This window comes from Pseudoliparis swirei, chromosome 10 (genome assembly GCF_029220125.1).
Source record: "Pseudoliparis swirei isolate HS2019 ecotype Mariana Trench chromosome 10, NWPU_hadal_v1, whole genome shotgun sequence".
In the NCBI taxonomy this organism is placed as follows: Eukaryota; Metazoa; Chordata; class Actinopteri; order Perciformes; family Liparidae; genus Pseudoliparis; species Pseudoliparis swirei.
The window spans coordinates 3,132,758-3,155,731 of NC_079397.1; the positions used below are offsets into that span (position 1 = coordinate 3,132,758).

The following is a 22,974-nucleotide window of genomic DNA, read 5'->3' on the forward strand; positions in this document are numbered from 1 at the left end:
AAGCACTTTTTTTCAATGAAGATCACATTAGATTAATCATAAATACTCTCTCTACATACTTAATGTGTAGATGACTATTCTCTGGTGTTAATGAAGTCTCTACAGAGGTGTGTAGAGGCCCTTCTCCAGTGTTCTAGTGGTACATTGTGTTATCGCCTTAGAAGACTAGCGGAGGGGTAGAAAACCCTTAATGCCTCTTCATGTGAGGGGCAGCTGAAAACAGTTATGCTGCTGAGAGAAGCTGTAAAACTGGCCTTCCTTTGAGCCACAAGAAGAACTACATTAATATTTACAATAAAAATCATTATTTATAACCTCGTCAAAGTCTTGAATAGATTTTATATTCATTTTGGAATTAATTTGATAAATAAAAGTGAGTTTTCATGGAAAACAAGAAATTGTCTGGGTGACCCCACACTTTTGAATAAAGTCATACTAAGTCGAAAAAAGTTTAAATCGAAAAAGTAATATAGCTTATCATAAAATGGTATCTTTTTAAAAGTCACACTATAAAATAATACTTGGCAGCTAAAAAAACTATAGTGTAGTACCTTATTTAAATGCACGAATAACAGCTAATAAAATAATGCTAAATAATATATATTGTATAAATGCATGAGCGACCAGGTTGAACCACTTTAGGGCTTTTTAAATAAAGTCAATCAAAAGTCATTTATTTATTTAACAAGGTGGTCTAAGATATTAAATTCCAGGCTTATTGTTTTACACAGGCAATATATTTTATTATTACATTGTGTATTTCTAATGGAGTTGCAGCACAAAATTACATGTGATATTTTCCAAAAAATGCATTTCGACAGACTGCATTATATATTTGTTAAACCTGTGGAATCTTCTTCCTGCATCCAAAAAATTTTTAAAATATACATCCTTCATTTTTATTATAACAATAAATTGGATTTCAGGCATATTTCATGTAACCACAGGGCCGTTAACAAACAGAAAATAGCAACAACAACAAAAAATATCACAACGTTTTGCTAAATATGAATACTTCATGTGAGATACGAATGAACATGTTATATTTCTAATCATTAAAACCTTATTTGTCTTGTTTTTTTTAATAATGGCCATCCATACTCAATAAACATCACAAATATTGTTCTCCAATTATTTTCCTAAATGTTGTTCTTTGAGGCCACGGTGTGAATGGAAACAATAACTATTGTTTCACTTATTATATAGCTTAGTTTTTACTTCAGAGTTTTAAAAAATTATTGGTAAAGCTAAACATATTTTTGGAATTCTACTTTTCTAATTTCATTTAATTCATTCATTTAATTATAAATACATTTACTATCTTGACTATGGATAACCGTACACGATATTAGATGCTGAACGATATTTATATAACTGTTGTCACCAAAACATCCTCCACAGTAGAAGCACAGGTTATCTTACAGTAGAACTGAGGTTACATAGTACGTGGGGAATCGGGAACTGCTGATTGGCCGGTGTCAGGCAGTGACGGGAAGAGGGCGGGGCCATTTGTGGGTGTTCAGGCAGTGACGGCGGTGTCCTTCCTTCCAATCTGGCAGTAGAGAATCATGGAGAAGACCATCCCGAAAATCTGCAGAGAGAGAGAGAGAGGGATTCATAAAGATACCGTGTACTGTTTTTATATTATGTGTGCTTTTAATATCTACACGACAGCGCTTTTAATGCAACTTTGCTTACTCTCTGATATGGGGAAACCAGCATCTCCTGTACACTTTTTTTCTGAACAATGGACGAGCCAGAATTCCTTCTGCGATTCGGGAGAAAACCTTCCCACCCAGTAAGACTCTAAGACTATTGTATCTTGCATTTATATTGCTACTGGCTGGCGACGTTGAGGTTAATCCTGGCCCGCAGGTTTTGGAAACCACATCTATAATACAGGCAACGCCGCCATGGCCAGCGATACAACCGGTCACAATAGGCAACCGAATAATGTGGCTAACACCACCACAGTTACTACCGCCATGGCCTCTGTTAGCATGTACCTTCCCGCTAACACCGCTACTGGCTGCCGGCTATCCGCCACCCACGGCCACTTCAAGCACGGCAGGGATGCTAACCCTGGCTACCACCATCGCGACAGCTGCTCTCTCCACCACCAACCCGGCAGGGATGCAAACCCCGGCTACCACCATCGCGACAGCGGATCTCTCCACCACCAGCTCGGCAGGGATGCTAACCCCGGCTACCACCAGTAGGGCAGGGATGCTAACCCCGGCTACCACCAACGCAACAGCGGCTCTCTCCACGGCCACCACCAACGCAGTAGCAATGCTACCCTCGGCTCCGCATACCAACACAGCTAAGGTCAGAAACCCCATATTAAAAAGACACCGATCTCTGCATATTTTCCAGACCTTAAATCATGCAAGATCAATCTGGGACCCATTGTGTAAAAGAGGCTTACTTGGGGGCCATTTAAATGTCCGCAGCATGGTCCCAAAACGGGAGCAGCTGGAACATCTTTTAAATAATTCGAACATTGATTTTATGGGACTATCCGAAACGTGGTTATCCAGCTCCTCACCCGAAGCTGCGATAACACTCCCCGAATACAAGACCTTCAGGAAAGATAGGGTTCATGGGAAAGGAGGGGGGGTTTTGTTCTATGTAAAAAATAACCTGAGATGTAACCAGATGGTGTGGCCTGGTGGCAACATATTGGAAGGTATTGGTGTTAACATCTTTCTCTCAAATGAAATGTCTCTTACTGCTATCTGCATCTATCGTGCTCCCTCAGCTAAAGCTGAATTTTATGATCACCTTAAAGCACTTCTTAATTCGTGTAATCATAAAAAAGAAATTCTGTTTGGAGATTTTAATGTAAACTGGGACGATAAAAAGGAGAGACAAAATCTTAAACTTATAACTGAGTATTTCAACTTCACCCAGATAATAGAGCGACCCACCAGAATCACACACCGCTCACAAACTAGAATTGACCTAGTCTTCACTAACAAACCCGAGAGAGTCACCAAAACCCATAACTTATTGACGGGACTCTCGGATCATAATGCAATTTTTTTTCCTAGAAAACTTAACAAAAAACGTTTTGAAAACTCTTTTTCTAGTACCCCTAGTAATCGACCTAATACTAGAATAATCCCCAAAACCAACAACAAAATCTAGAAAAGCCTTAAAAGACATCAATTGGGATGATCTTCATAAATGTGAAAATGCAGATATCTGCAGCGACTCTTTCCTCTCTCAAATCAAGGGGTAATTTTCCTTTCTCCAGACAAGGGAGCCGTAGGAGGAATAAAACCACCCTTCCTGGCTCAACCCAGATTGTGTACACTTAATGAAGCGAAGGATATGGCTCTCAAAAATCCATAAAATCAGGGTTAAGTACAGACAGACATATGTTCACAGCTACCAGAAACAAAGTTACGCTGGAGCTGCGAAAGGCCAAAGCAGATTTTTTTAATAAAAATTATTGAAAATGCAAGGGGGAACAGTAAAACAATCTGGCAGAATATAAACAAGCTAACAGGGAAACAACATAAGCAGGATAATAAAGGCCTAGAACTAAGAGTTGACAATCAGCTGGTGCGGGACCCCGTTATTCTGGCACAGGAATTAAACTCCTTTTTTATTAAATCTATTGAAGATATATCTAAACAGTTCATTTCACCCGTGTGCTCTGATAGTCTGGTAAATAGAGCTGCAGACAATTCACTGATAAAATTTTGTATTCAAGAAATCACTGTGACAGAAGTCATTAATATTATTAATGCTTTGAACAACTAAAGCCAAGGATATCCATGGTCTCGACACCAGCTTTTTTAAATCACACAAGGAGGCGCTGGCACCCCCAATCATGCACCTAGTGAACCTATCGATTAGACACTCGATGGTTCCTGGAGCATGGAAGATGGCCTCAGTTATCCCTGTGTTCAAATCGGGGGATAGCTCCGATATGAACAACTACAGACCAATTAGTATTTTGCCTAGCATCTCTAAAATTATAGAAAAATGGATCGCTAAACAAATAATAGAATTCCTTAATAATGGTCAAACCCCCCTGCACCCCATGCAGTTTGGTTTTCGACCGCATCATTCCACGGAATCTGCACTGGTTATGCTCATGGAGAAATGTAAAAGTTTATTAGATAAGAAGAGCTGCGTAGGTGCTGTATTTTTAGATTTAAAAAGAGCGTTCGATACAGTTAACCATGATGTGCTACTAAGCAAACTGTTAGGCTTTAACTTCTCTGATCAAGCCATCAAATGGTTTGGATCTTATTTATCCCATAGAGAACAATGTACTGTGGTTGATGGTGTCAGCTCCTCTTACCTGGGCTGTCCAGTAGGGGTCCCCCAAGGATCCATACTGGCGCCCATTTTATTCTCTCTTTATATTAATGACTTACCTGACTCTTGCTTCAATGTGGATGTTCAGCTGTATGCTGATGACACGGTCATTTTTACGGTGGCCAAAAATAGTGAGGAGGCAGCACGAGTGCTCTCTACTGCTCTGAGTCATATTCAAGGCTGGCTCACCAGGTCCTGTCTCTCATTGAACACGAAAAAAACAGTGTGTATGTTCTTTTCTAAGCAATCCTCAACTGTTGCACATTCTAATGTGTTTTTGGGAACTGAGAAACTGAATGTTGTTAATAAGTTCAAATACTTAGGCATTATGCTTGATTCCACACTCTCCTTTAGGAGCCATGTTAAAATGATGTCGAAAACCATAAACTTCCATATACATAATTTTAAACAAATAAGAAACTCTATCGACTAATGCCGCTTTGCTGTTTTTACACTCTATGATACTCTCACATGTGAGTTACTGCTTAACCAGTTGGTCTATGACAAGCTCAATAGTTATTAAACCGGTCGAACTACTCTATAAAAAAGCATTGAAAATACTGGATAAAAAACCATTTAAGTATCATCATTGCTATATTTTAACCAAATACAAAATGTTAAGTTTTAATAACTTTAGAAAATTCACTTCGGCCTGTTTGATTTTCAAAATACTAAATGGCCTAGCGCCACCCCCCCTTAAAACCTTTATCAAACATCGATCTATTAACTCCACTCTGTCCACCAGAGCTGTCACAAACAGGGACTGTGAGGTCCCGTTTAGAAAAACCCTGTTTGGGCAAAATGTGCTGTCCTTCAAAGGATGCATGGTGTGGAACAGCCTACCTCCTTCTATAAGGGAAAGCCCCAGCCTGGTCACCTTCAAAGGCCACCTGAAGGCATGGCTCAGACTTCATCAGCCCTGTGACCATTAGAGTTAATCCGCACGGTATCCAAATGTCTTGCATGCACCTTTTTATTAATCTTTTTTTCTTCTTTTGTATTACTGTACTGTCATGTGTGAAGTGATGTGTGCTTTCCATTTCACTTTGCTTGCATTCTTAAATTACATCAACCTGCCAAGGGACTACAGATGGAAACTAGCCTCCCGGCTATAATCTGGCATATTTACATGTACATTGTACTGTCTATCAATATGCACTGTCCCTTATTCTCTAAATAAAAAAATAAGATGAAATATTAATTGTGGCGTACCCCAGGGCGCGTCCCCGGGCCCCTTGTGTTTCCGTAATTATGTTATATTACAGTAAAACTAGAAAGATCTCATGTGATCTCATATATTTTTGTGTGTGTATATGTGTTTGTGTATATATACTGTATGGGTGTGTGTGTGTGTGCGCTCACCAGCAGGATGGCGATGGAGAAGGCGATTCCCAGCACCACCTCCATGTGTTTCTCCATCAACTCGATGATTTGGGTGGAGCAGGGCTGCAGGAGGAGAGAGTGACATAATCAAAAACTAACCCTAACCCCTAACCCTAACCCTCGAACCCACCCGAACCCTCTAACCCTAACCCATCACACTGATGTCCATCAGCTGATCGGTGATCATTGAAACTGATTTGGAGACCTTTAGATCAATAAGCGGCCTCACCGTGGGGTAGGGGGCGGAGGAGGTGCAGGTCGTCTCGGTGGCGTTGCAGCGGCACGAGTCGGGAATTTTAGTCCAGTCCGACGGTCCGTTTACGAGGCCGCAGCACTTGAGCTGGAAAGAACGTGTGAGACGGAGACGATCAATAACTGGTCAATAACTGATCTATACCTGATCAATAACGGCTGTTTTAACTGAACATGTAGAACAATGTAGTGACTCCTGTTTGTAGACTTGTACTGTGAGCGCCCTCTAGTGGCCCTCACTCACATGTTTGTGTGTTTTCTATAAATGTGTGTGTGTGGTGTGTGTGGTGCGTGTGTGTGTGTGTGTGTGTGTGTGTGTGTGTGTGTGTGTGTGTGTGTGTGTGTGTGTGTGTGTGTGTGTGTGTGTGTGTGTGTGTGTGTGTGTGTGTGTGTGTGTGTGTGTGTGTGACCTCCGCCTGCAGCTTCTCCAGGTCGTCCCTCACGGCCTGTGGTTGTGAGGACAGCGGTGTGAAGTTGGTGAGTCGCTTCTTCACCCACTCCTTCACCTGCACACACACACACACCACAGAGCTTAGAGCCTGACGCTGCCCACCAACCTCCGGGACACGGGGACATCGTCACTTCCTGCTTTACCCGCTTCTCCTCCACGGCTCCCAGGATGCCGAGCGCCAGCAGGAGGACGAAGATGAGGAGGAGGCTGATGAAGAACTGGGGGATTAGAGGATGAAGAAAAGTGGGTTAATACAAAAAATGAGTCAACTGCTAAAGCTACAATATTAATATTATAATCATTCATTTGATAATTTAGCATTTATTTACATCCTAACTCCATAATATGAGAACAAGTCAAAAAAGATCAGAAAACTTTCATTAAATTAATATTTTAGTATGTCAAAAAGTCGTAAAAAGCCATAATAGTTATGAAAAAGTGATAATACAGTACATCAAAGAATCATATAGAAGTCACAGTAAAGTACATTTAAATAGTCAGAATAATCATAATTTAGTCTTAAAAAGTCCTCATATAGTACGATAAAAAAATGATTAAATAGATCATAAAACTCATTAAATAGTCATTAAATTAATATTTAAATTCGTCAAAACGCTGTAAAAAGTCATAATATAGTACATCATATAATCATATAGAAGTCATAGTAAAGTACATTTAAAAAGTCATAATAATAATTTTGCATGTTAAAAAAAGTCTTACAAAACATATTAAAATCTACATTAAAAAAGTTTTTAAAAAGTCACAAGAATATCTATTGTAGTATTTTTTTTTTTACGAATAAAGTACTTTTTTAAAAGTACAAATATAGTCGTTAAATTATAAAAGTAGAAGTCATGAAATCGTCATAAAATGTGTAAAAGGTCACGTTGAAAAGTTGTGAAAAAGTTGTCACACAAATATAATAAATGAATATATTTATATATATATATAATAGTCCCACTATGAGCAGCATGAAGCGGTTCTCCCTGATGGCTCCACAGCAGCCCAGGAAGCCGAGCACCATGATGATCACCCCGATGGCGATCATCAGGTCGATGCCAGGAATCGCTTCATTGGTGATCTGGAGGGAGTTTGATTATTATTGTTATTATTATTATTATTATTATCATTTTCATTTTCATTTCTTCCACGAAAACATTTCATGTCGTATTTCATCGCCATATTTAACGTTCTGGTCTCACCAGGTTTCCGTCCTTGTGGACCTTCAGGTAGATGGAGACTCCGAGGATGATGCAACCGCTCAGCTGCAGAAAGAGAGATAGAGAGAGAGACGGGACAGGAAGTGTGAACATGATATCTACACAATAAAAGCTTCAGCAACTCCAAATCCACAACGTTACAAATGCAACTTTTTTTTGACTGGGAAGTCCAAAATATGAAAATGGAAATCAAACACAATAACACAGCTTGTTTACATGACATATATACAGGACTGTCTCAGAAAATTAGAATATTGTGATAAAGTTCTTTATTTTCTGTAATGCAATTTAAAAAACAAATGTCATGCATTCTGGATTCATTACAAATCAACTGAAATATTGCAAGCCTTTTATTCTTTTAATATTGCTGATTATGGCTTACAGCTTAAGAAAACTCAAATATCCTATTTCTAAATATTAGAATATCATGAAAAAGTATACTAGTAGGGTATTAAACAAATCACTTGAATCGTCTAATTAACTCAAAACACATTTTCAAATGTTTGATTTTGTTTTGCTGTTATAAATCTTTTTTTTTACTTGGTCTGAGGAAATATTCAAATTTTATGAGATAGGATTTTAGAGTTTTCTTAAGCTGTAAGCCATAATCAGCAATATTAAAAGAATAAAAGGCTTGCAATATTTCAGTTGATTTGTAATGAATCCAGAATGCATGACATTTTTGTTTTTTTAATTGCATTACAGAAAATAAAGAACTTTATCACAATATTCTAATTTTCTGAGACAGTCCTGTATATAATTATATTTATATATATAACGAATTGTGCATTTTTAAAATGTATATATGTTTTTTTATTTTATTTGTAAAGATATGTATATATATATGAATATATTTATAAATAATTATATTTTTGTATATAAATTCAATAAATACAAATTATATATGGTAATGAGTATATATATTTGTTCATGATTATTGAAATACATAAAATAAGAAATAACTATGTAATACTAATCAAAATAAGTTTTTACTTATAAAGCACTTCCAAAATTGCATCAATTTGAAAGCAAGAATATTTTACTTATTTCAATTTAAATGAACATTTTGTTTAAACTCAACACTCATCACAATTTGATGTAAAACAATTAAAAATACAATACATAAATACAAAATAATATGCTGATTAAACATTCATGAAAAATAACTTAGTTTGTACTCCTAAGCTTTGATTTTATTTGATTTAATGTCCATGTTAATGACCCTCTGTCATATTTCTGGATAAAAAAACAAACACTAAACTACAGTAAAGTCAAATAAATGATTCACTTCACTTCCTAATGAATGGAAAGAGAGGAGACGACCTCTGTGCTCATACACACACACACAGACACACACACACACACACACACACACACACACCCTAAAGGTAAGTACTCTGGCTGAAGGTTGAATAAATAACAGCGTGAACGGGATTTACTGAGTCACGCCCTCACAGCACACACCGGACCAGAGGAACCAGAGAAACCAGTGATTTGTTTAGTTTGACGAGCTTAGAGCTAAAGCCAACGCTTCAGGAGTGATGGAAGAACTCCAGAGTTTTACTAAAAGCTAAGGTTGGAAATATCCATGTTATATGGATTTAAACTTTCATCACATTCCAACAGCAGTCAGTATAAAGTCTATGCTTCATGTGTTAAAGCTGCAATATCTCTACTGACCACCAGGGGGCGACTCCTCTGGTTGTATAGAAGTCTATGCTTCACGTGTTAAAGCTGCAATATCTCGACTGACCACCAGGGGGCGACTCCTCTGGTTGTATAGAAGTCTATGCTTCATGTGTTAAAGCTGCAATATCTCTACTGACCACCAGGGGGCGACTCCTCTGGTTGTATAGAAGTCTATGCTTCATGTGTTAAAGCTGCATTCTCTCTCCTGACCACCAGGGGGCGACTCCTCTGGTTGTATAGAAGTATATGCTTCATGTGTTAAAGCTGCAATATCTCTACTGACCACCAGGGGGCGACTCCTCTGGTTGTATAGAAGTCTATGCTTCACATGTTAAAGCTGCAATATCTCTACTGACCACCAGGGGGCGCATCCTCTGGTTGTATAGAAGTCTATGCTTCATGTGTTAAAGCTGCAATATCTCTACTGACCACCAGGGGGCGCCTCCTCTGGTGTATAGAAGTCTATGCTTCATGTGTTAATGCTGCAATATCTCTACTGACCACCAGGGGGCGACTCCTCTTGTTGTATAGAAGTATATGATTCACATGTTAAAGCTGCAATATCTCTACTGACCACCAGGGGGCGCCTCCTCTGGTTGTATAGAAGTCTATGCTTCATGTGTTAAAGCTGCAATATCTCTACTGACCACCAGGGGGTGACTCCTCTGGTTGTATAGAAGTCTATGCTTCATGTGTTAAAGCTGCATTCTCTGTATATGTATCATAATGTTAATGTTTAAAGTAATAATTATAATAGTGTTAATATATATATATTGTTGAGGTTTGGACTAAACCTTGTGAAACATGTCTTTGGGTCATTTCTCACTATTTTTAGAAACCATTCAATCGATTGATGGAGAAAATAACCATCAGATTAATCCATAAAATCTACTTAACAGTAAAATAATGTAACGATAGAATAGTTTAAATACTTTAACTAAATGTTACGTATTATATTGACTTATTGTACAGCAACAGAGCGTGTGTGGTGTTAGTACTTTCAGTGACCTAAAGGGTCAGAGTACTTCTGTTGTCAAAACAACTCAAACTAAGCTGGTGTTTTATTTTGAAGGCGTTCCCAACGGCTCCAAATCGACTCTGCATGGAAAGCCTCCAACGGATCTTGTGGATCTTTGTGATCGTGGAAGCTGCGGGATTCAAACCCGCGTTCCCCGCGAAGCATCAACAGAGAGAGGAACCTGCAGAGCGACATCGCGAAACAAACGCGCCCTCCGAGCTGGTCGAGGCGTCGCCTCTCGAGATCAGAGAGTTCAGATCTGGATTAGAAATGAGCGAGGTTCATTTAATCTGACGTTAATCGGGATGTTATTGATTGGGATTACAGCCGACAAGAATTACAGTGAATTGGGATTACGGTCGTTTTGGGGATTAGTCGATGCAAGAACACGAAGAAACACAAAGTTACAGCAGGGACACAACCGACCAATCAGGAGCCCTCTGAGCCTGTGGGAGACAACCCACTGGGTTTGGGCCCTCGACCCTCGACTCAACAAACATTTCATTCAGACACTCAGAGCTACCAACTCTCACGGTTTCGCCGTGTGACACACGCTTTTGCATGTTTTCACACGCTCTCATGCCACACAACCAATTTCTCACGGCAAAAGAAATTCTGATTTTGGGCCGAGGCGCGTTGGTTTCTTTTCAAACTCCCCGACGATAGATGGCGCTAAGGAGCGCATCTGTAAATCTGTTCGCTGCATAGACATCCTATTTACCCCAAAGAGTCCCGAAGTTGGCAACAGAAGAAGATTTTCAAACAGACACAACGAGCAGAGACTTACGGTGTGTTAATGCAGGGCTCTCAAGTGTCACGCATTGAGCGTGACAGTCACGCATTCGGTCTTACGTCACGCACTCCCGCCACACATCGTATTTCTCACGCTGAAAAAACTCGGCTATTTAATGTTTTAATGTGCCGCAGCGCGCAAACATGAGCTGGCCGCGCTGCCCTCACCGTGGAGGAATCAAGCGCTCCCCTGGAGTTCTGCTGTGAAGAGCCACTTATCAGCCAATCAAAAAAATTAAATGTTCTACACAATAGCCAATCAGAAAATCTGTTGTATCTGGGTGAGATTTAATCCAGCAACCAATGAAAATAAAGCATCCTGGATAGATATGTCACTCTTGCCTGTCTTCAAAACTTAAGAGCCCTGTTAATGACATGTGGTTCAATTAAGTTCTCACTCTCTTAAACTTTAAATCTTAAAATAATGTGTTGTGTTTGTGCGTGTGATTTTGTGTGGTGATGTAAACTCAGCTGTCATAACAAGCAGCAGGAGAGCACCTTGTTAACCTCTTGGTATCCTGCATGCTCAAAACATCAGAGCATTGTTTGTTAAGGCTGCCCACATAGCATTTAGCACTTTATTTGCAGGCTTAGGAAAAGGACCCTCTCAAAAAATTCCAAACAGCTCTTTGAACAAGTAAGATGTATTATAAAGAATTTAACATAAAGACAGGACATTTGTGCAATAGAATTAGTCATGTTTTTGTAAATGAGAGTAGAGTTATTAAAAAAACATTTTAATTATTTAAGGTAGCAAAGATGCCTCGTAAAAGACCTTTGCCAGGCCAGAATGCAGGGTACAACATGGGTACAACATGGGGACAACATGGGTACAACATGGGTACAACATGAGTACAACATGGGGACAACATGGGTACAACATGGGTACAACATGGGGACAACATGGGTACAACATGGGTAATAATGCTTACACAACGGTAATTCAAATGTCCTGATATTTGAGCCACCAACATGTGTGGCTGCATGCGCGGCAACATTTTGGTCACCCCCGACAAAATCTCACTCCAAGGTTTTTTGAAAAGTTGGCAGCTCTGGACACTATTTATAGTTTGTACAACAATATGAACGTAAATATGAACCACGCCGCAACCACCGTGTATAAGACGTGAACATCGCCATCGTGAAGTCACCCATCGGTTTGTTGACGGACGTTTTGAAGCCACAACTTTGGCCGTCGCCATCTTGTTTTTTGTCCGTCGCCATCTTGTTTTTTGTCCGTCGCCATCTTGGTTTTTGATTGTCACCATCTTGTTTTTTGGCCGTCGCCATCTTGGTTTTTGTGCTGTTGCCATCTTGGTTTTTGGTTGCACCATCTTTTTTTTTACCCTCACCATCTTGTTCTATGGCTGTCGCCATCTTGGTTTTTTGGTCGTCGCCATCTTGGTTTTTCGTCCGTCGTCATTTTGGTTCGTTTTTTGACGACCACCATCTTGGTTCTGGCCATCGCTATCAGCTGTTTGACTCTAAGTGTAACTGGAAGTTTAAATATAGACGGATGTTTCACTTCGAGAACATCTTCATCGGAGCTCTTCTTCAGACTCTTCTTCAGAAGCAGAAGCGTTGTCCTCCATCGTCATCATCACATCATCATGAGGTAACTCATGTCCGCTGAGTGGGCGGAATCCAGTTAACATTGATTTAACTTCATTTCTGGGACTGAAATAAACTCAGCCGGCATCAAACCGACGCTGCAGCGGCAGACGGGTTATTTTAAACAAAGTCGGAGAAACACGACATATTTTAGTTCGGAGAATGTTTCGACGCCCGGAGTTCACTGAACTGACTACCGGCTGATATTCGTTCTACGTGGTTTGATCTGCGGCCTCTTTAAAGGTCGATCGGATGGCGCAAAAAAACACGCAAATAAATAATGCTACGCGATTAGTAGAACGCTTTAAATGGGGGATTTATTCAGAATATGCCACGATCTCATTGGTCGATACGGAGAACGAGTTTCTATTAGTTATTGATCCTGATTTAACAGAAAGGGATGTGATTGGCTGAGAGACCAAAAGGAAACAAATATTCCTCTAAATAAAGACGATGCAATGTCTGCCAACACGCCCCCTAGTGGTGAGAACTATAGTAATAATAAAACACAGGTAGGTGTGAGGAAACACAGGTAGGTGTAAGGAAACACAGGTAGGAAACACAGTTTGAGGAAACACAGGTAGGTGTAAGGAACACACAGTGTAAGGAAACATAGATAGGTGTAAGGAAACACAGGTAGGTGTAAGGAAACACAGTGTAAGGAAACACAGTGTGAGGAAACACAGGTAGGTGTAAGGAACAGACAGTGTGAGGAAACACAGGTAGGTGTAAGGAAACACATTGTAAGGAAACACAGTGTGAGGAAACACAGGTAGGTGTAAGGAAACACATTGTAAGGAAACAGTGTGAGGAAACACAGGTAGGTGTAAGGAAACACAGTGTGAGGAAACACAGGTAGGTGTAAGGAAACACATTGTGAGGAAACACAGTGTGAGGAAACACAGGTAGGTGTAAGGAAACACATTGTAAGGAAACAGTGTGAGGAAACACAGGTAGGTGTAAGGAAACACATTGTAAGGAAACACAGGTAGGTGTAAGGAAACACAGGTAGGTGTAAGGAAACAAAGTGTGAGGAAACACAGGTAGGTGTAAGGAAACACAGGTAGGTGTAAGGAAACAAAGTGTGAGGAAACACAGGTAGGTGTAAGGAAACAAAGTGTGAGGAAACACAGGTAGGTGTAAGGAAACAAAGTGTGAGGAAACACAGGTAGGTGTAAGGAAACACAGGTAGGTGTAAGGAAACAAAGTGTGAGGAAACACACGTAGGTGTAAGGAAACACAGGTAGGTGTAAGGAAACAAGGTGTGAGGAAACACAGGTAGGTGTAAGGAAACAAAGTGTGAGGAAACACAGGTAGGTGTAAGGAAACACAGGTAGGTGTAAGGAAACAAAGTGTGAGGAAACACAGGTAGGTGTAAGGAAAGACAGGTGTGAGGGATGATGATGGAGCCTCGCCCTGGAATGGAGCAACCTTTGGGGGAGGGGGGGAGGGGTAAAGGAGGAGGAGCCTATAGAACCTGTTTGACACAATGGGCGGTTTACTGGAGGAACAAAAAGAAGTGAGAGAGCAGCTCTAACAATAAGAACTGAATAATAGATAGATAGAAGTTTAGACAGAGAAAAATAGATAGAGAGATAGATAGAGAGATGGATAGATAGATAGATAGATAGATAGATGGATAGATGGATATAACATCTCTAATATATATATATTATATATTATATATATATTATATAATATATATATATACTGTGTATATTTTAATCCCTGGAGGTTTCTGCTGGTCAGACTCACCCAGAAAAGGAGGTTGAAGAAGAAGAGAAGGAATTTGACGCATTTATTCACAGCCATGGCTTTTTCTTTTCTTTCTTTTCTTCTTCTTTTTCCTTTTATATTCCTTTCTTCCTCGGCGGCTTCTCGCTCTCGACTCCTTCAACAACCACTAGCTTCCTAGAGGAGGCAGAGAGTCTCCGTCAAACTGCTCAGCACACCAGCCGGCTGTACCTGTTCCCTTTGGCCCTTCCTCCTCCCCTTCCCTGGTCCCTCCTCTTCTTTTCTACACCTCCTTCTCTCCTTCTGCGGATGTATTCAAACCTATAAATATGCTGCGCATTAATAGTTATACAAGTTATTCTGTGTGTTCAGGAAAAACTAAGAATGTTTATGTTTTATTTATGACACATTTAATAAAATGATTTATTTTGAATATTTACCGTATTTACTGTGAATAATCTGCTTCTCCTACACAATAATCTCCCAATCTATGAATAATTAAAACCATAATCTGGTTTAAAACTTCATATTTCCTTGTTGTTTGTCCTGTGACTCTTTATATTTAATATTTTGACTGTTATATATTATATCATTAGATTAATATTATAAATCATCCATTAATGTAAAATAATGTGTATTTGTGTAGTGTATTAGTTGAGCTGGAATATAAATTATGATTATTTTCATTATGGATCAAATCTGCTGTTATTTTCTGCATTATTACTTTATTTTTATTTTTATGAATCTAAACATTAAACATTATTACTTCCTCATTAACATTATTAACGTTAATTCATGGAAAATTATTAGAATTTGACAAATAAATTCACCTGAACTTGTATGAACTGGTTGGAAGTTTAATAATATATAATATATAAACTTGTGTTTTAACCTAAAGTTTCTGTTATCACAGTTTATCATGTGTTACGAAAGTAACACATGATAAACTGTCAGGATGACGTTTCCTTAATAAATTGGAAAATCTGAATTAATCAAAAATAAAAATAAAATAACAGATTAAAAATATTCTGGAACAAAAGAAACAGAAAATTCCCGCATTAACTTTTAATTCTCGTGTTAAAGTATTAAATATTAAAGCACAGCATCAGTGGAATGTGACTCCCACCTCGAGTCCGCCGCCTGTAAACACAGAGTTATGAACTTATACATGTTCCTGCCGCAGAGCTCCGGTGTCACCGGCTGGTTAACGCTGAACCTCCAGTGTGGTCAACTGGTCCGATGGTGTGATGAAGTCACCGTGACACGGAGAATAGAAACAGGAGAACGGACGAGCTTTAAAAACTAGAAATAATAATAAATAAAGTTTAAGAAATCATCCCGTTGGACTCAATACGTGATAAGAGAGTTAGTCGTCTCTGTGAGGTAATAATCTTATATTTCATACACTTTACAGCTCTGTGAAATAAAAGAGTGATTATTTAATGTATTATTAATTAATTATCAATGCTATTCTATTTTATTTTATTGTATATTTATTTAAAAAAATGTCCCCGGGGATGAATAAAGTAAAATATTATATAAAATCAGATTGTTCTACACTGGTGATGAGAGTCTGAGAGGAGGATGAGAGGGAGGGAGAGAGAGAGGAGGGAGAGAGAGAGGATTACTTATATATGTTCATTAAAGTATTGGTTTGAATGAGGTACTTTTCCATGTGGTGGAGGTTTGATAACCGCTCTTTTTAATAAAACAATCCTCTGTGTTTCCACACAGAGTTTCCTTGTTCAACTGAAAGAAACTTGACATTTTCCCCCATGACTACCATTAAAATCCCATCATGACGTCATCGTTTAATAAATGAGACGTTTTTTTATTTTTGTAACAGCGAAAACCAAAAACGAAAGTTGCGTGAAAGCACATCGAGGGAGATTCTCTCCACGGATCCACAAATGAATCTATGAATAGGTTATAGATTAATATTTGTTCCCGCTGAAGGAAAAACCCACGTAAACAAAGTTTAACTAAACAAAGTCGTGACTGTTGACGATGCAGCGCTCCTCAACCCCAAACCACGGCGCGCCTCGTGACATCACTTCAGCGAAGGTCACGGAGAACAACGCCGACCTGTCAACAAATGTTACAACAACAAACCTCTCTGATAGTAACGTGTCTTCACCTCAATCCCTCCGTTGACGAGTGGCATGAAATTTAAAAAAAGACGCAGATACAGAAAACAAACTTCAAAGCTTCCTTTCACACAAATGGAAAATATAGTGCCTGATTTAAAATGTGAGATGTTTCAGGGACATTCCTGCATGTATTTTTATCCGTTTATACCTTACTGACTACTTTGTTTTGTAATAATAATACTTCAAATTTATATCTTGCTTTTCTAGACGCTCAAAGAGTCTTAAAGCGATTCCTTTCACATGTCGATATTTGGGAAAGCAGCATAAACCTTTCTGTGTGTTTCCAACAACCTTTTTTATTCTCATCATAAATCCCTCTGCTGCGTCGCAGAGGGACTCGGATATGAGAATAATAATCTGCCTTCATCGTGTGAACTGACATCTCCGACTCTTGTCTCCCGCAGCGCCGCCCGGCCGTCAGCATGACTTCTGAGTCTCACGTGTTGATGAAAGAATCCATCAAGATGATGACCGACATGATCGTGCTGTGCAGCACGCTGGCGCTCTCCCTCTTCTTCTGGATGGTCTCCATGACGATCAGCAGCTACTCCGGTGAGTCCCACCAATCTTACGGCCATGTTTTTACAGATCATGTTGGTTCTGGCGCCCCCTGTGGACTAACGTGGTAGCGTTGGTTCTGGCGCCCCCTGTGGACTAATGTGGTAGTGTCTCCCAGAACCAGGCTCCCTTTAGAAAACCTTCTTTTTTTTTTTACTCTTGAAAGCAAAAATTTCAGCCATAATCCAATATTTTATTGCGTGTGAGTGTGTGTGTGTGTGTGTGTGTCCTCAGGAACCCTGCAGCCGGTGTCGCCGTGGCGATGGTTGTTCTCTATCCTGGTCCCTCTCATGCTGGTCATCAGAGCCGTGAAGAGACGCAGCCTGAGTTCCTCCGGCGCCCTCGGAGGTGAGAGATGAACCTTTAGTTTCAGAATATTCAACATGTATAATACAAATTATATTATAAATTTATATTATATAATCATTCATTGTTTTGGCTGGTGAAATATATTTACATTTTCTGAATTCTTGTGGTAGAATTAACTTCAGTCTGTTGCCTTCAGGCAGATTTATGTCAGATGACTTTTCTAAAGCATCACTGAAGCTTTTGTTTGTATTTTTCCAAGAATTTTTATTTAAATCAATTTGTTTTATTTGCATTTTATCAACTGAATGATTCATTTCAACATCGGAGGTTTAGTGACATGTGAGGAGGATGAAGTACATCTCGTATAAAGTACATGGTCCTTAATGTCCTCATGGTCCTCATGGTCTCTATAGTCCTCATGGTCTTCATGGTCCTCATGGTCTCTATAGTCCTCATGGTCTTCATGGTCCTCATGGTCTCTATAGTCTTCATGGTCCTCATGGTCTTCATGGTCTCTATAGTCTTCATGGTCTTCATGGTCTCTATAGTCTTCATGGTCTTCATGGTCCTCATGGTCTTCATGGTCTCTATAGTCTTCATGGTCCTCATGGTCTTCATGGTCCTCATGGTCTCTATAGTCCTCATGGTCTTCATGGTCCTCATAGTCTTCGTGGTCCTCATGGTCTCTATAGTCTTCATGGTCTCTATAGTCTTCATGGTTCTCATGGACTTCATGGTCTTCATGGTCTCTATAGTCTTCATGGTCCTCATGGTCTCTATAGTCCTCATGGTCTTCATGGTCCTCATAGTCTTCGTGGTCCTCATGGTCTCTATAGTCTTCATGGTCTCTATAGTCTTCATGGTCTTCATGGTCTCTATAGTCCTCATGGTCCTCATGGTCTCTATAGTCCTCATAGACGTCGTGAACAGGAAGTGGTGTGTTGGGGTCTTCGGGGTCCTGATCGTGTGAATCTCTCCGCTGACGATCATTCGGCGTCTTTCTGAGATTCTTTCGTTCTGCTCTGAACTTCTCGGAACACTTTTCCCTGTGAGATCAAAGGATTCACGCCTCACCAGTAACCCAGCGCGGCATGTTTGTGTTGATTAAATCATGAAAGCAGCTCCTCGCAGCTGAGGGGCCGTTTCATCGGATTAGACATGAAGGTCTTTCGTGTTGCACGTCTTGTTTGTCAAAAACCCAAAAAACATCCCTTTGACTTTATTTTAATTGTCACGTTCACACCACTAAATCTATGACGCTGTAAAAGTGACTGAAGTGCTTGTTGTTGTTGTTGTCCTCGGGACAGAAAGCGTCTTTAAGGTCTGTTATGTATCAAAAACACATATTTATTAAGAAGAAGATGACGTCAAGCGACCTTTGCCGGAGCTTAGGAAACTGTGAGAACTTTAAATAAACACCGTAAACCCCCCCAAAAATTAATTAACTAAATGAATATAAGAAAAACTAAATATTTCCGAAGCATCATTTGCTTCAGAATTTAATTGTTTCATTGTTTTTGGAAACGTTAATAAGTTATTATCGTGAAGATTATTTGAAAACAAAGTTGCTTCTTTGCAAGGAGGCAAGGAAAGGAATCAAGGGTGCACCACATCATGGAATATTAAAGACACCTGGATAAGGATTTTAATTAACAGACGATCGAGTGACTGATTTGTATTTATTCCAAATTCTTATTTTTTCTCCGATTGTTTATAAAATAATCTTTTTAAATATATATATTATTTTGTAATTATTTTTTAAATGTCCTCTTGTGTTCCCAGCGCTCCTCGTGGGCTTCGTGTTGACGATGGCCAACTACAGCTTCTTCTCCTCGCTGCTGGCCTTCTTCATCACCTCCTCCAAACTCACCAAGTGGGGAGAAGCACAGAAACGGAAAATAGACTCCGAGTACAAAGAAGGTGAGAGACGTGACGGTGTGCTTATTGTTATTTTATATACATTACTGTTCAAAAGTTTAGGGGTCACACAGATAATTTAGTTTTCCATTAAAAACTCTCACTTTTATTTATTAAATGAATATAAAATCTAGTCAAGACTTTGACGAGGTTATAAATCATGATTTTTATTGTAAATATTAATGTAGTTGTTCTTGTGGCTCAAAGGAAGGCCAGTTTTATAGCTTCTCTCTCCAGCATAACTGTTTTCAGCTGAGCTCACATAAAAAGGGGTTAAAGGGTTTTCTACCCCTCCGCTAGTCTTCTAAGGTGATAACACAATGTACCATTAGAACACTGGAGATGGGCCTCTACACACCTCTGTAGAGACTTCATCAACACCAGAGAATAGTCATTTACACATTAACTATGTGGATAGTGTGTTTATGATTCATTTATTGTATCTTCATTGATAAAAACACTCATGTTGTTGTCAGGCGGCCAGAGGAACTGGATCCAGGTCTTCTGTAACGGAGGAGTTCCCGCGGAGCTGGCGCTGCTCTACATGATCGAGGTGAGCTCACTGGTTCCTTTATTCTGAGTTTATTGAGCTGAAGGAGGAAGAAGACGATTTTAAAGCAAATAAATCAACACTGAAAGGAAACAATTGATCCTTCAGTTAATTTCTCGTGAATAAAATGGCGGCTGTGCCCTCAGGTGGGCCCGGGGGAGATCGCCGTGGACTTCAGCAGACAGTACACGGCCTCCTGGATGTGCCTCTCGCTGCTGGGCGCACTCGCCTGCAGCTGCGGGGACACCTGGGCGTCGGAGGTGGGGCCTGTCCTCAGCCAATCACAGCCCAGACTCATCACCACCTGGGAGGAGGTCCCAGCAGGTGAGGAGCCAGAGAGAACAAGAAACTGTAAAAAAACAACTGAAAACATACGAAATAGGATAATACTTGTAATAAAACCTGTTGAAAGCGGTAAAAATAAGAATGAGAAATATTAAATAAAACTGTAAAAAAAAGGAACTTTAATAATAATACTTAGGATCATTTCACAAATTTTATTCTGTAAAAAGAAAAGAAAAAAAGAACGGTTTGGTGGAAATGAATTTTTTTTGTTGATGAATGATCAAAGTTTTAATCTCAGTTTTATTTACATTTTTTTCTGATGGAAGCTTTCGTCACACATGTTGCATTCAAGGACGGTCGGAATCCTTGAATAATTATGTTTTTTTTTAAATGATTGTGAAAGAAAACATGTTTTAAATTATTGTAAAATTACTTTGGATAATTTCTCACATTTTTCCGCTCCAGGAACCAACGGAGGCGTCACTCCCGTGGGGCTGGTGGCCAGCCTCCTCGGCGGGCTGGCGGTGGGCGTGGCCTACTACGCCACGCAGGTCCTGTTGGTGAACGACCTGAACATGGCGCACCCCCAGTGGCCGATCCTGGTATACGGCGCCGCGGCCGGCCTGCTGGGCTCCTTGCTGGACTCGTTCCTGGGAGCGCACATGCAGTACTCGGGTAGGAAGGATTCAATCTGCAGATTATTATCAACTAGCTATATACTTATTGTTTTGTAAAGAAACAGGCTAATCGTTGTATTTAAAAAGCTGGAGAATGATTTTATTTTTAAAATGTTAAGCCCCAAAAATTATTAATAAATTCAAAATAATTGCCGATTTTAATTTTCTGTTAATTTACTGAATAATATATTTCACATCTGAGGATGACCACACATTAACACTTATGATAACCACGTTGTCATGGTAACAGCCTCTGGTTAGTCAGCTGAGTGTCAGACAACTAATAAACTGTTTCATCCTCGAGTCAGCTGCTTCCCCTTTTACTAACTTCAGTTTATTTACAAGAGACACGAAACTATTACTTTTATAAAAGACACTAAACTATTACTTTTATATATGACACTAAACTATTACTTTAATAAGATACTAAACTATTAATTTTATACGAGATACTAAACTATTACTTTTATATACGACACTAAACTATTACTTTGATAAGAGATACTAAACTATTACTTGCATGAAAGATATTAAACTATTAATTTTATAAGAGTTATTATACTATTACTTTAATAAGATACTAAACTATTTATTATTTACCAGTTGACCCATATAAAATAAGAATAAAACAATCCCATTACAGATCCTAAACTATCACTTTCATAAGAGATACTAAACACTAAATAAATCTTGAATGAATTCTGAGCGTATAAATTCTGTTCGTGAGGTTTCCTCTGAATGAACTTTGCCCTCTCGCTCGTCTGCAGGCTTCGACGCGAGCATCGGGAAGGTGGTGGCGTACGAGTCGGCCACCACGCGGCGCATCTGTGGGAAACCGATCCTGGACAACAACGCGGTCAACCTCTTCTCCTCCGTCATCGTGGCGCTCGTCCTGCCCGGCCTGGCGTGGGGGATGTGGCCGCGGTAAACACGCCAAACACGGCGGCGACTGGCCGCCGGTCGAAAAGACGTTTGAGTCGCGTGTCGAGCGCAAAGACACGGGCGCCCGGGTCACGTGTTGTCACACGGCGGGCCCGGAGGAGGACACATTTCAACGTGACACAATTGACTGATGACCATGGAGCATAATCGTCTCGATTAAAATGCTGATTAACCGATTTCTGCTTAAGTCGCAACGCTCATTTATAAAGTGTGATGTTTTCAAATGATCCTCGTTCTGCACGTTATGAAATCACTATTGTGCTGTTATTTAAATAAGTATTCCCTTATTTAATAAAGTGTTATATTCTGATTTACGGTTGTCTTTTGCCTTTTAAAGTGTGTGAATCTGTTGCAGGAAAAAGTCGGAGTAAGAACTCGTAAAAACGTACACGTTCAAAAGATTGCCGTCACTTAGAAATGTCCTTATTTTTCAAAGTAAAGCACTTCTTTTCAATGAAGATCACATTAGATTAATCATAAATACTCTCTCTACATACTTAATGTGTAGATGACTATTCTCTGGTGTTAATGAAGTCTACAGAGGTGTGTAGAGGCCCTTCTCCAGTGTTCTAGTGGTACATTGTGTTATCGCCTTAGAAGACTAGCGGAGGGGTAGAAAACCCTTTAAATGCCTTTTCATGTGAGGGGCAGCTGAAAACAGTTATGCTGCTGAGAGAAGCTGTAAAACTGGCCTTCCTTTGAGCCACAAGAAGAACTACATTAATATTTACAATAAAAATCATTATTTATAACCTCGTCAAAGTCTTGAATAGATTTTATATTCATTTTGGAATTAATTTGATAAATAAAAGTGAGTTTTCATGGAAAACAAGAAATTGTCTGGGTGACCCCACACTTTTGAATAAAGTCATACTAAGTCGAAAAAGTTTAAATCGAAAAAGTAATATAGCTTATCATAAAATGGTATCTTTTTAAAAGTCACACTATAAAATAATACTTGGCAGCTAAAAAAACTATAGTTTAGTACCTTATTTAAATGCACGAATAACAGCTAATAAAATAATGCTAAATAATATATATTGTATAAATGCATGAGCGACCAGGTTGAACCACTTTAGGGCTTTTTAAATAAAGTCAATC

General features: G+C 39.4%; 2 protein-coding genes across 2 annotated transcripts in view; one reads left to right on the forward strand and one right to left on the reverse strand.

Moving 5' to 3' along the window:
- LOC130200538 (transmembrane protein 19-like) overlaps nt 1-22,183 on the forward strand; it is a 28,774-nt gene extending 6,591 nt beyond the window's left edge. The window contains exons 2-8 of the mRNA XM_056424918.1: nt 17,040-17,187; nt 17,428-17,541; nt 19,285-19,422; nt 19,896-19,972; nt 20,116-20,293; nt 20,720-20,929; nt 21,699-22,183. Of these exons, the coding sequence (XP_056280893.1) occupies nt 17,058-17,187; nt 17,428-17,541; nt 19,285-19,422; nt 19,896-19,972; nt 20,116-20,293; nt 20,720-20,929; nt 21,699-21,859 (1,008 nt within the window). The 5' untranslated portion in view covers nt 17,040-17,057 and the 3' untranslated portion in view covers nt 21,860-22,183. The remainder of the gene's footprint in view (nt 1-17,039; nt 17,188-17,427; nt 17,542-19,284; nt 19,423-19,895; nt 19,973-20,115; nt 20,294-20,719; nt 20,930-21,698) is intronic.
- Nucleotides 665-14,701, reverse strand: LOC130200539 (tetraspanin-8-like). Its single transcript, XM_056424919.1, has 8 exons — nt 14,507-14,701; nt 7,624-7,686; nt 7,383-7,502; nt 6,565-6,639; nt 6,381-6,476; nt 5,948-6,058; nt 5,698-5,781; nt 665-1,591 (listed from the first exon to the last, which is right to left on the reverse strand). The coding sequence occupies exons 1-8, from the start codon at nt 14,561-14,563 to the stop codon at nt 1,520-1,522; spliced, it is 678 nt and encodes a 225-aa protein (XP_056280894.1). The 5' UTR covers nt 14,564-14,701; the 3' UTR covers nt 665-1,519.
- Nucleotides 22,184-22,974: the final 791 nt, after the last annotated feature.